At 33.6% G+C, this 13671-nt stretch overlaps 2 protein-coding genes across 2 annotated transcripts; one reads left to right on the top strand and one right to left on the bottom strand.

Annotated features, from left to right (window-relative positions):
* The first annotated feature begins 53 nt into the window (after positions 1-53).
* On the top strand, positions 54-5169 carry LOC135695198 (TM2 domain-containing protein 1). The gene is made up of 6 exons (XM_065214196.2): positions 54-194; positions 1572-1648; positions 2313-2406; positions 3347-3438; positions 3770-3843; positions 3971-5169. Exons 1-6 carry the CDS (start codon positions 109-111, stop codon positions 4082-4084), a joined length of 537 nt encoding a protein of 178 aa, XP_065070268.2. The 5' UTR covers positions 54-108; the 3' UTR covers positions 4085-5169.
* LOC135695189 (uncharacterized) lies at positions 5102-13608 on the bottom strand. Its single transcript, XM_065214187.2, has 4 exons — positions 13469-13608; positions 8492-8840; positions 6384-6735; positions 5102-5383 (listed from the first exon to the last, which is right to left on the bottom strand). Exons 1-4 carry the CDS (start codon positions 13540-13542, stop codon positions 5247-5249), a joined length of 912 nt encoding a protein of 303 aa, XP_065070259.2. The 5' UTR covers positions 13543-13608; the 3' UTR covers positions 5102-5246.
* Between the last annotated feature and the right edge of the window lie 63 nt (positions 13609-13671).

Below are 13671 nucleotides of genomic sequence, written 5' to 3'. Positions count from 1 at the left end.
GTTTTTATTCGCATTGGTTGCAGGCTGCCTAGCTTTTGAAATAAGTAATGTGAAAAACGGTAAAACCACTCCAAGAATGGTACTAGAAAATCTAAAGTTGAGTGCAAAATGAAACAATTCTTGTTTACAATTTTCTTGACCAATTTGGTTCTAGGAGTCACCGCAAAACAGTGCCAAGATCTCCTCACAGGACAGTATCTTTTCGCCTTGTTATCTATTCTGTAAATAATATGTTTCTTAGAAGTGATATATTTTGTGTAAAGTGGGGCTTAACCTGGTAGTAACAGGTTCTTTAGGAAAGGGGCGACTTCAGACTACCAGGTTGAAAACTTGCATATGCTGGCAGATATGCTTCAGATGGACATGAGCATGTGACAGCCAGGATTTCTTTCGCTCGTACCCGGCATATTTTGCACCGACAGATCAGCTTTGGCCTACATGCTTGTAATTGCAACTATGCCTATAACATGACCAACCCAAGTCGAGTCATGTATATATGATCTCTCCCAGGTTTTGTACATATTTTATATATTCACCAAGACTGGAAGCTTTGTTTCTTTCACGCACCTGACTGCGCGACTGCGCGCCTGAAATTACGCACTTTTAAGAAATTTGTATTGTTATTAATGTGAAATGTATTCAAATAGGGACTTTGCGCGGCCAATATGCGAAATTGCGCGGATGGAAAATTTGATGTTCTATTCACCAAGCTCTGTCTATTGGGAAAGAGCTCTTTTTAATAGACTAGCTAACATTAATTTTCATTATTTTGTCATGTATTGGCTTGTCCCAATTCTTAAGTTGCCAAACTTAGTTTCATTCTTAATGCAATTATCATGCAACTGAGCATCAGTCTATATTGGGTGCCTAGTACAGGGTGTTTGAATGCCAAATAACAGTACCAAATATCAGCCAAAGCCACAATCCGTAAGCGCATAAAACCAATTTGCATCAACTTAATATGTGAAGCGGCAATGCATGGAAAAACAAATTGCCAAATCCAGACTGCATGAAAAAGGAGGGTTTGGGGGGCCATCAAGCCACAAACACATTATATATTTGCCCCCCCCCTATTTTGTCAAATTTATATGTGAGTGTTGTTGCTTGCAGCTCAAATGCCTTATTGAAGATTGGGTAGAAAATTGGAGAGAAGGGGTTTTGCAGATGCAATACTGGTTGAATAAGAATCTTTAACATTGAACAGGACTATCCCTTTTTCAATCGCACAAGGTTTTTGATTTTGAACAAAAATAATGTTTTTTCTATGTTTAACCTATGTATGTTTTATGGAAACCATTACAAATAAGGCTTGAAACCACATTCTTTCAACTGCCTGTATGGTCATGCCCCTTTTAAAGTCAAAAGCAATTTTTAAAACATTTCATGAAACCCTTATTTGTTTGTCAAAAATTGGTCAGCAGCTAACTTAGAGCTCTAAACCAATTCCAATTATTTTTAGAATTAATATGATGGGATTTTCAAACAGATGATAAAATTAGATCAAGTAAATTGATCCTTACATTTTGAAATCTCGATTCTTTCATTTATGTGGATTCCTTCACTTTGCAAAGATATAGATGCAGTGAGCCTGAAATAGATGTAGACCTTCAAACGGAGAAAGGGTGTCAGAAAAACCACACTGTTCAAGGTGGGGATACTCACAGATTATAAACAAGAAAATATCACTCTAATCAAGTAATTCTTCCTGTTCCATCACTTGTGATAGACACATAAATGAAAATTTATGCTTAACTTTGGAGATTTTTCTGAAGAATTTGGATTAAAAGTAGTTTTTCAATATATTTCCACTTTTTCCATTCTGTTTCTGAACCTTGCTATACCAAAGGCTTATAATGATCTGATAAAATCGTTTTTAGATATCGAGATCAAAACATTTATGTAAATATATCAACCAGCCTTAGAGATATGATATATTGAGATAGAGAGACAAATATAGAATGATATCTTTTTAAGATGTATAAAAACAGAATAGTTCTAAATTGGAACTCCAAGTTGCACAATTGAAATTACGATACAACAAAGCATGTACAACTCTGCTCATCATACATCAATCTAGCACTAGATTGCAGACCAGTATAACAGTACTTTTCATTAAGATGACCAAAATATATAAAGTTTTATCAATCTTATGTTGTGTTATGTTGTGACAAAAAAGAACCTTCTTCAGCAATTTGGTCTTCACAGCTTTGAAATCCTGCATGGGGTGAACCATCATTTAACCAACTTGATAAATTTGAAATTTCTTGTTTTCAGTATTTCTCCTAGAGCTTTAACTTTCTCTCTTTCTGCAGTTCCTTGTTTCCCAGCACCAGGTGTTATTTGCGATGAAAAAAGTTTTACTGGTGATGAAATTGGTTTCTACAAACATGTGCCATGCAGATATGTGTATGTAATATTTCACATCCATCTTTGATTAGGATCTGATTCATTGGTTTGGATGCTAAGGGATCTGATTCATTTTTGACAAAATAACAAAGATAAAACCATCTTTGATCATTGATCGAGCATTTTGTGATTTTGAATGTTATTATTTACTGTTTCCTACATAAGAATTATTGGAATTCAATGTAATGTAGAAGTTTTATTGGGTTTGATAATTTACATGTTTCTGGATGGTTAATTCTCTAAATCAGAGAAACCAAAATGAACAAGGGGCAAAGAGGCAGGCTATAGTAAAGGCAATTTGAAAGATCATTTGTATCTTCTACTAATTCTTTTGTGAAAGTGTCATTTTATTTAGATTTTCTATGGGCTAACTGCTGTCATAAGAAATTTCTTCACAAGTTTGTCATGAAAGGGCACTACAGTAAAGATTTATATGAACCATTCTAATAATTCCAACACTTTTATGATGTTAAGGGCACTTAGCCCCCATTGCCCCTCATATCAAAGAGTAAGTGGAACAGAATTGCCCCCACCCCATCTAGGGCATCCTAAATTTGCTTATGGAAAGGCAAATGTTGAAAATTTTGAGACTAGTTGAGAGCAAAGCATTTTATTAACTTTGAGTATTATAACTCTGCCTGTAGTTTTGTTTGCATGAAATTAAATATAATTTTTATAGCATTTTAAAATATTTGATTTTGTGCAACTGGATAAAGTCACCTATTTGTGCAACAGTAAATATGGTTTTAATCGACTATTTCTTTTATCTAAGATATATTTATGAACCATTGTAAAGCTACCATTCCCATACATGAAAAGTTAATTTTTCTCCTGACGATATTCGTTTTCAAAGGGATAAGGGTGAATCAAAATTTTAAATATTATATTACATATTTAATGAGTCACACAAAGAAAGAAAAATATTTTTCAACTTTTATAGATCTGGCAAATCATTTGAAGTTGCTCTTCTTCTGTCAATATTTCTTGGTTTTTTTGGTATAGATAGGTTCTATCTTGGCTACCCTGCTATTGGTAAGTTTACCAATCTTTTTTATTTGTCACTGATGATCGTCATTTATTAATGAATAGCAATTACCTAGTACAACAATGCAATTTTAAATTTTAAATGCTGAGAAAACAACAGATATATATATTTGATGTATCAATATTTCTTTGAAAGTGAAGAGAATCCTAATGAACTTTTAGCCATTTAAAGTTGAGGTTGAGAGAACATTTTCATAAAATCTTTTAGCTTCTAAGCTTCAAATATATTGGTTATCTTCAGGTTATATTGGTTAACCTCAATTAATTAAAATACTAAATAGCAAATGTCCCTTCAGTAAACACCTTTCTCTTCAATTAGGTTTACTGAAGCTGTGCACATTGGGGTTTTTCATGATATTTCAACTCATTGATGTTATTCTTATTGCCACTCAGGTTTGAAATTTTTAACTTTTTCTGACTTAACTTTTGCTGTACTTTCATTCTATTTTTTGTTTTTGTTAAAAAATAACCCAGAAGTATGAACAATTAAAATGCCCATTTATGTTTCATTTTATTTCAGGTACTAAAACCAGCAGATGGATCTGACTATATTATCAGCTACTATGGCCTAAGGCTGACCCACATCTCATCAAACAATCAAACACTCTACCACCCACAAAACTTTGGTACTTAGGAAGTCTAGAATTTAATTTAATATCCTATATGTAGCTAACTGTTTAACAATTTTCTTTTTCAAATTCTATTTGCAAGATTCTATTTGCAAGATTCAATTTGCAAGATTGCCTGTTTTGTACCTCAATACTCAATTTCTTGAAGTCAAATACAACATATAAAATTATAAGTTGTAAGCAGTCAGAGAAACAAGATCAAATGCACACCCTTTTCACAATGAAGTTGGTGACTGGGAACTATGCGCACTAAATGTTGGGTTGTAAATTGACCCTCTGTAGGAGTACCACAGTGGGCACTAAATGGAGCTACCATATTGCTTTTGATGTTCCTTTCCAAGTATTTCCAGGTAGTGGGATATTAACTGTGGATGCTTCTTGTCTAAGTTGGAATAACCCTTAAAGGGAATTATTAATAATTCAACAAGTAACAGAATAATTTTGACTTCCGCAGCTGAAATGGTACAAGGTTTTCTCAAGTGCTTCCATAAATGTGTACTAAATGTTTATAAAATAAAAGCAAATACCAAAATTTCCACAAGAAAGAAATTGTCAATAAAGCACTAAATTCATAGTTTCTAAAAACCAAATACTCTAATTCTGTAGACCTTTAGTGAAACCCTCAAATGAGCACCCCACTTATCAAGGGTGCTCCCTATAACAGTCAAAAACTTAATGATTACCTCCTATGAATGAGCACTTAATCCCTTAAATAAGCACACACATGCTCATTGATAAGGTGAAACCTAAAGAGAAATATGTAGTCTAGCATTTGTTTTTTTCAAGACATTGGGCACTCTAGCTGTGCATATTTTTCAAATGTAAATTTGAAGTGTGTATTTCAATGTTATCTGAAGTTCACTGTCAAAATTTTGTAACAGTCTATTTCTCTGTTTGTTAAATATGATTTGTAGAAATAATTATAAACTGCTTGATTTGTGCACTGCCTAAATAAATACCTCCAAAACAAAAGGAAATTTAATGAGTGACCAAGATGCTCAGATAATAAAAGTGATAATGAATTGAGTATAAAATACTGAATACAATATTTACAATATGCACAGTTTGAGAATAAGGTTTATTTCTGCCAGTTTTGTCTCTCTTGCATTTTAGCTGGTATGATACACATGACAGGTTTACACCAATGTGCTTGTACTTAGCATCATTTTATGATGTTTTTGACCTTTTCATTTCTTGTGACTTAATAAATGATTTTAAAGCTCTTGCACGCAGTTCCAGCTCTAGCATATTCAAGTCATCACCAGTAGCTTCCTTTTCAGTGAGTTTGTTGATTTCCATTTGATCTTGAAACAGAAAAATTAAGTAACATCAGAGGAAGGTCTTCATAGTAAACAGAGTTTTGGGGTCATATTTTTCTTTCCCTTTTAAAGAGGGGTTAGCTATCTAGTTTTCCGTGTCCAGAAAAGGACTATTTTATCAAATTTTATTGCTTTTAAAATTTGTTAACAAAGAAAATAGATCTTTCACTATCAAGTTAAAGTCACGAACGGTTAAGTATTCTGGTTCATTGTGCATTTCATTACCCATGGTTCATTTAAAGCCTAAAATAATCTCCAATAAGCAACCTCTGGCCTGTATGATTCTTTTCTTGACCATTTAACAGATCCCAATGTAACAAGTGACATTTTCAAAGTACTGATGCTAATAGCAAATTTCAATGCTATTGTGTTTATATTCTACATAACTGCTAATAAGGTACCAAATAAAATGGCACTATGTAAATCCAGTGTTGTTTTGGGGGAATGCATTAGTGTCTAATAGGGTGTTAAAATTCCTGGTAGCCATTTACACGTGTCTCGCTTCTATTTATAGTAGCATTACATGATAAGGCCACTCATGTACAAGTGACTTCACTGCCAATATGTCACTTTGTGCAAGCATGTTGTGGAAAAGTGGTGGGGCCCCATAGCAAAAGAGGGGAACTGTTTTTCTTACAGGGCTCTGTAATAAAAAGAACCCTTTTCAAAACCAAAAAGAGAAACTTTCAGAAAAAAGAGGCCACAACTATTGTGGGCACACAGTTCCTGCCCCACTGATTTTCCGTAGAGATGTAATTTTCTTTCAGCCAAAATACAGCCCCTTATCTGAATTGATTTTGGCAATACGATTGCTGACACAACTAAACAAAACAATACCTTTAAGACAATCTTTTTGTGGAAAAAAATTTAGATAGCTTTAAAAAAGCAACTATTTAGAAACATAAAAGGTTTTTGTCTGACACTCTTTAGAGAGTAACATGTCTGAAAAAGATCAAAAGTCATTCCAACAAAGAAAAAATAATACCTTCTCTTTTTTCAGCAGCATTAAGTAACTCATCGATTTCATTTTGATCTGGTATCTTCACAATTTCTTCAAAAATCTCATGATCATTTTGCTCTTTTGTAATCAAATACTTTGCTTTATCTTCCTCTATGAGAAGCACGTTATCCTCTATGACATGCATATTACCTTCGTCCTCTTTTGAAGAGCTGTCATTGGCTTTTTCAATTGATGTTGAAGCTACCTCTTCACTGTCTTTTACTTTTTCACTCTTTGCTCCCCAATCATTACCCTCCAGTACAGCCAATAGTGAAAGGTCAGATAACATGCACAACTCTTGGAGACACCAATCTCTTACATCTCTTGCATTGTAACACTATAAAACATAGTTGAAATTACTGAAAACCATTAATTGTTTTGTGAAACTTCTTATAATACATGAGAATTTGAAAGCAGGCAAGCAATTCATGGTGATAGCAAAACATCTTGACATCACAGTCGCACTGAAGTTCATCATTCATCATTATTAATTTAACGTGTTGTTTCCCCTTGGGATGAATTGCATGGGAATACTGTTAGTTTTCAGTGACTACCTCTACAAGAATCTGTCTGTTGGATCGATACATGTAATTTTCCAATGTCTTCTGTCTTGGCGTATGGTGTTAGCCCAGTTTTTCTTTGTCTCAATTAAATTTGTATTTTTCTGTGTTTGTATGTTTTTTTCATGGAAAATGACTACTTTTCAGCCATTTATAACTTTTCAATAAGTGGGATTTTGTCAAAAATGGCTTATTTGAGGTAGTAGAAAATGAAAGCAATTTTAGGCTTGGAATGCCCTTAAACCATATAGCCAAATGCCACTTTATATATCTCTTTTTTTTGTACTTGATTTATTGAAAGGTACTCCAGTCTATATATGGATCCATGCAAACTCTTGTCGATAAAGCTAAAGTAAAATGACAATCCCCTAGAGAATGTGGTTAATGAACACAGAATATGATATTTTCTCAAACTGAACAAGAGCCATATTTATTTTTGTTGGTGAATTTGGCTTTTGTGTATTGCTAGTTGTCATACACCAGTCAGTTAGAAACACATATCCCATTTCTATAAAGCTCAAACTTCTGAGACTTTTCAGGTGGGACTACCAGTAGAAATTAGAAATTCTCCTTCAAATATTCTTTTAACAAAAACCTTAAAATATCTTTACAAAACAACCTAGTAACCAATGTCAGTTTTTTAAAGGTATTTGACATGCATAAGTACAGCGAATCCAAAATAACTTAGGCCAAATTGATCAGAGCATGCGCAGAAGAAAGGTATTGAAAACTGCTCACATGAAACCACTGCACGCTGCTCTAGGATTTCACCAATTTGCAGAAAGGCGGAAACTGTTCACATGTTTTTCTCTGTGCGCAATTTGATTGGTCAACCGCTCGTGGTAGAGTGGCTGTAAGCTACTTTTAGCTGTGTCAAATGCCTTTAACTTAATTTATACATAGATGGTATTTTTCTGTGGAAGACGCAAAGCAACTTACATATTTTTTACTCTTGGCACTACAAGTGCATCTAATTTTCTAGAGAGTGCTCTTTCCTTGATTAGTTTATAATATACTGATCCTGTGTACAATACTAGCTTGTTTCTCCTCTACTCTGTATTTGTTCTGTTACGTTTATATTAGTTAACTTCTTTTTACATTATTTATACATTTTAAGCTTGGATTAATGCTAATTTGGAACAAATGTATGTATACAGTGAAATTTAAAATAAAAACTGAGACTTTAAGTTAAGCCTTGCTTATTCATGCTGTGAACACGCTTTACTACTCTTACGCTGAATATGTAATGTGGCCTAGTATAAGTTTTTATGTTCGTTTAACTGTAGTTTATCTTTCAAGATATTCTTCAGAGCATTCTATTACTGAACTGAATTGAACAGCACTGAACTGAACTGAATATACAATACCATATTTAAGACTTAAATTATAATAATTTTATTCAGGTATTTTAAGAATAATAGTTGACTTTCAAACAAGATATAATATACAGTCATTAAACTAAACAAAAATGTACCACAGAAAGTCATATTTTATTAAGCAATAAGAGGAAGGTATAAAATGATTACTATCTACCTTCAGGTTTTCTGGCATCAAATGCTTGAATTCTTTTTTGTTAATAAGATGGAATATTCTCTTTCCAAGCAATTTTCTATCATGACAGTGTTCTGCTAAACCACCTGAATTTACCACTGTGATTTGTTCACTCCAAGTTACAAAATCATTTTCAATTTCAGCTAGTTCTAAAATTGGGTCATAGATTGTCAACTTGAGTTTCTTTAACTTTGATTTGAATTTGGCCTTGAGACTCTTAGACCCACTTCGCTTCCTATGCTTCACTTCCAAATCTTGAGTTGAATTGATGGCATGATTCTGTATGACATCCAGTTGCCTTGGTTCAGAGGTTTTTGCTTCCTTTGCTGTTCTGTGAATGAATTAAACAAGGATCAAAGGTAACATCTAAGTGATTATCATTATCATTATTATTATTGCTCACTTTACATCAACCTGCCTTCATTTCTATCACCTTCTTTAATCACAGGCGACTCCTATCGACCAGATCTTGTCTTCGTAACTGAAGATCGAATCCTTTACATGCTAGAGCTTACTATTGGGTTCAAAAGCAACATCGACGAAAACAGTACTCGAAAAGCTAGGAAATATAGCGATCTTATCAAGGAACTAAGCCCTGCCTATAAACGTGTTACCTTTGTTAACCTTTCTATGAGTGCCCTTAGCATTCTGGGAACCTCATCTACCTCTCTCTCTGACATGCTACACCAACTTAATATTGACTCAAATCAAACTAAATCCATCTTGATGAAACTCATGAACATTTCTATCCGCTGCACCTACTATATCTTCTGTCGTCGAAACAAACCATGGCTAAGCCCCGAACTAATTGACTTTTAAATATTGTAATGCAGATAAGCCAATTATATGATGCCTGTAAAAGCAAGTCGTATAATTGTAAATTTAAAATGTATTCAATGGAAATGAGATGTTTAAAAAAAAATTATTATTATTATTATTATTATTATTATCATTATTATTATCAACATTATTAAAGTGAATGATTAAAAAAGGGAAATACAACAAGGTCTGTGATTTGAAATACTCTGATTTACTGCAGATCTAAAACTAGCCATGCTGCTAATGATCAAATCAGGCCTGTAGAATATGGTAGCTCTCAATCAGACCTTGTGTGTAGTAATGTTAATTATTTAAGTGGCCAAAAATAAAAACCAAATAGAACTTAGGCCTGTAGGAAAACAACTGCGCAATTTCTAAATAGGCAAGGGCAATAAAATAATCACCTCTGTTTTGTTGAAAACTTTTACTGTGATAGTTCTTTCTTTATCCATGATACAGTTATTTCAAGCATGTTTACTGTGTGTAAACCTCTCGTTGCTAATTATATGAAGTGCAAAAAGAATTTTTTCATAATAGCACTTGGGTCATTCCATATCAAATCATCAGATATTCTTAAGATTTGTAACCCATGGTCTTAGAATTTCTTGACTTTTTTACCACAAAGAGCCATCTTGGAAAAAACACCACATACAAAATTTTATCCTTATATCTCTATGGTTGCAATTTTGTAGCCGTTTCAAAAGTGACCCATTTTAGCCAAAGATGCCACACCCAGTTTACCAAGCGATGGGCGCGGCTTTCTATCAATAGCTGTAACTTTTCTATAGTTGTCCATATTTGCTTGAAAATAATGTCAATTATTGATTTGATACTGTAGATTTGAAATATTGCATCAGAATTTGTCAATTCTCTAAGGTGAAGCAGATAGTCATATGTTAAAGGTTATCACTTGTTTTGAAAATATTCCCAACTGATGCATATAAATATTGAAAAAAAGTCCTCTAACTGGAATCATAGCATTAAAAGCTTGCTATATTCTGAAAGTGTATTCTTTGGGCTATCAGAAAATATTTAAGATTACAATTGCAATTGAAGTATTTTGAGTTAATTGCACCTTACAAAATGGGTATAATTTTGCAAGAATCGTGAGCAAAAAAAATTTGTATTTAAGGTAATATTGCATGAAATAAAAATAGCTGCTAAAAACATTGAATCAATCATGATTTCACATTTAGAGACAACAAAAAATAATTAAAAATGATCCCTAGTCCTGGAAAAGCTGAGATGCTGCTTTAAAGTCACTGTAGCTGAAGCTCTAAGTTTGACCTGTAATTGTTTTGGATGAATCAGTTTTGGATGTAAATGTGATACCCATCATATGTCTGATCGGCTTGATCATTTAAAGTTCTAAGTGGGTTCATGTGGGTGCATGAAGTTCATTTGATAGTCCCCTTCATCTTCATTAATGTCATAGCAACTAACCCATCATTGTCATATAGGCAAGCAACATACTTTATCGTTCGAGTCCCATTGCCATTCTCTCCCTTCTTAGAAAGAAAAGCAAAGTTTCCTGCAAAGTCTCTGTCATCAGAAAATTACTTGAAAGCAATCTTTTCATCTTTAAGCGGAACATCTTTAAGTTTACTAGTTAGTAAATTTGGTGGCAATTTAAATTTTGGAGTGTAGAACTTGGGACATGCATCTGTAATACTCTGCAGACTCGCCTGTTGTGCACCAAAATCAGACACTGTGCTAAAACATGTTCAATGTTAACTTCTGTTGACCATTTTGTTCAATAAATATGAATTTTTACATGAAAAGGGGTAAATCTGGCTTGTAGTAACGTTTTGAATTGTCTTAATTCTTTATTTTCACCTTTTCTGCAGTATGGCATATTAGTTTGGGGCCTTACCTATGAGACTTATATCAATCCTGTGTTCTTGTTACAGAAGAGGGTTGTAAAGGCAATTTCATTTCAAAACCTTTCTTCTCCTTCCACTCCAATCTTTTCTGACTTGAAGATTTTAAAGCTGCATGATCTTTTTCAGCTGAAATTATTATGTTTTGTTTCTGATTGTGTAAATAAAATTTCTCCCACTTGTTTTCATTCCTTCTTTGAATTAATTAAACCTGCTCATTCATATCATACACGTCAAGCAACTAATGAAGATATTTTTCTAAATCAGAAAAATACCCTTCAATATGGTCTTAGGTCAGTTCGTTATTTTGGAGCAAAATGCTGGAAAAACATTCCCTTGGAGATAAAAAGTTCAAAATTTGCTTGTAGTTTTCGTTGCAAACTTAAGACTTTTTTCTTTGAAAACAAATACTGTTCACGAAAAGTCCCCTTTCAGTCAAAAGTCAGATGCATAAATTGTTCAAAGAAATTTTGAAAGATTAGCCAATCAGTTATAAATAAATAGGGGGTGCTCTCTCCTCGCTTGGCCTAGCTACTGAGAGAGCCTCTCCTTAAGAAATTCCCCTACATACAATTCCTTTGTCTTCTTGATGTAATACTATATATTGTTTCTTTTAGGTTTCTTGTGTAGCATTTATCTTGCATTAATTAGTTAAGCATGTTATATTCAATTGTATTTAAATTTTGTCTTTTTTGGATTGTATGTAGTGGAATTTTAAAATGATATGAAACTGAACTGAACTGAGTAATGCATTTTTCTCAAGCAAGTCCACAAATTGTTTAAAATACTTGGTCTCATTTGTTTCTTTTTTTGTGCTTTTCCCTACTTCAGTTCCAGTCTGGTTTTCATCGCAGCTTTTGATGAGATCTCAGGAGTAAAAAAGCTATTACCTGAGAGTGCAAGAGTGCATTTGTGATAAGTGTACACATTTGAGTCTGCATCAAATTTCTCAGTGATTCTTGATTGTGTACATATTTTGTCTGGCATTTTTCCTGTTTACAACAATTTTACATCTCTGGGAAATTCATGATTGAGAGCTGAACTATGGTTACCTACAGTCAGTTACTGTTATTCAAATTCCTAAAGATTTGTCAAGTAAAGCAATAATTTTAGAAATAATGTTTAAAAAGGCCAAGAACATTAGCATCTTAAGAGCATCTTGAGGATGATCTAAAGCCGGGCCACCAAGAGGAGCAAAATGTCTAAGGGCCTTAATGTGTAGGAAACCTCATCAAGAAAGAAATTCCACTTAAAAAATGGAATTAATCTGTTTATAATTAAACTTTACAAATCCATTTACAGACCGGAAATGATAGTAAAATGTGACAATGAAACAATTGAAACAAAGTAATATTGAAACAAATTGCAAGAAAATGACGGCAAAGAATATTCTGAAATGTATTTTAAGCTAATCTAAAGAGCGGGGTGACAAAATTTTCTGCTTGTTTTCCTCGCAAGGAGCTTTATTTTTGGTTTATTTAGAATTTAGAATGACACTTTTTTCCAATCTTAGTTGTGCACAAATTTAGAAAGTCATTTTGCTGTTTTTTGATTTCAGCTACAGTGGAAAGAACTTTTTGATTTCAGCTACATCCAAAAACATGCTCAAACCACGTCCATCTTTCAGGTGTGCAAGTGTGCACCTGTTATTATACAAAAACCTCTCGGGAGTGCACCTGTCATGGAATCCATACTGGCTTCAATTGCTTGGATCTGCCAGTATGCAAAGCATAGCAACAGCGCACTCAAGAGGCAAACATGGTACCGTTGAGGACGCACCTAAAAACTGTACATGCTCATAGTCAAAGCCACCCCCCCTCGAATAAGCCCCCACTGCTACTGTAAATTTTCAAATTGTACCCCTCCATTTGATGATTTTTGCTATCAGAGGTTGGCTATGGCGTTTCATTGAAATACCACAACAAATTTATAAATTTGGTAGTAATTAGTTAATTGCTCATAAAGTAATTTCTACTAAAATGAACGAGGTCTATTAACATTTAATAATGTCCTCTTAATGTCTATAATAATTTTATTAATAAGCCCCCTCCCTCGTATAAGCCCCCCTCGTATAAGCCCCCATCCAAAAATATCAAAAATAAACAAGCCCCCAGGGGGATAATTCGAGGACTTACGGTTTGACATGTTCAATTCAAAACTGGAAAAATTGATAGTTCTTGGGGGGCCCTCCCAGATGATTTGATCACAAAGCTAGCTAGTGGAGTCATTAATAAAATACTTGCATAAATTGACCACTCACATTTCTACAGAATCTTTATTCTTTTCTTTGAAATAACTTTTGTGCGTTGAAGAGTCTGGTGAAGGACAAGACATGCCTTTTATTTGATAGCTTCATCGACAACATCTTGCCAACGCCATCTTTAATAGGGATGTTTGGGTTGCACTTCAGTTGAGGCTGGATTGGAAGAGAGGCTTAGAGTACACATCAAAAATAATCTTTCT

The sequence above is a fragment of the Rhopilema esculentum genome, chromosome 8, assembly GCF_057945365.1.
Source record: "Rhopilema esculentum isolate cy_ngs chromosome 8, ASM5794536v1, whole genome shotgun sequence".
Lineage (NCBI taxonomy): Eukaryota > Metazoa > Cnidaria > Scyphozoa > Rhizostomeae > Rhizostomatidae > Rhopilema > Rhopilema esculentum.
Note: the sequence above shows the minus strand (reverse complement) of the source record. Positions and strands in the feature narration are given on the sequence as shown.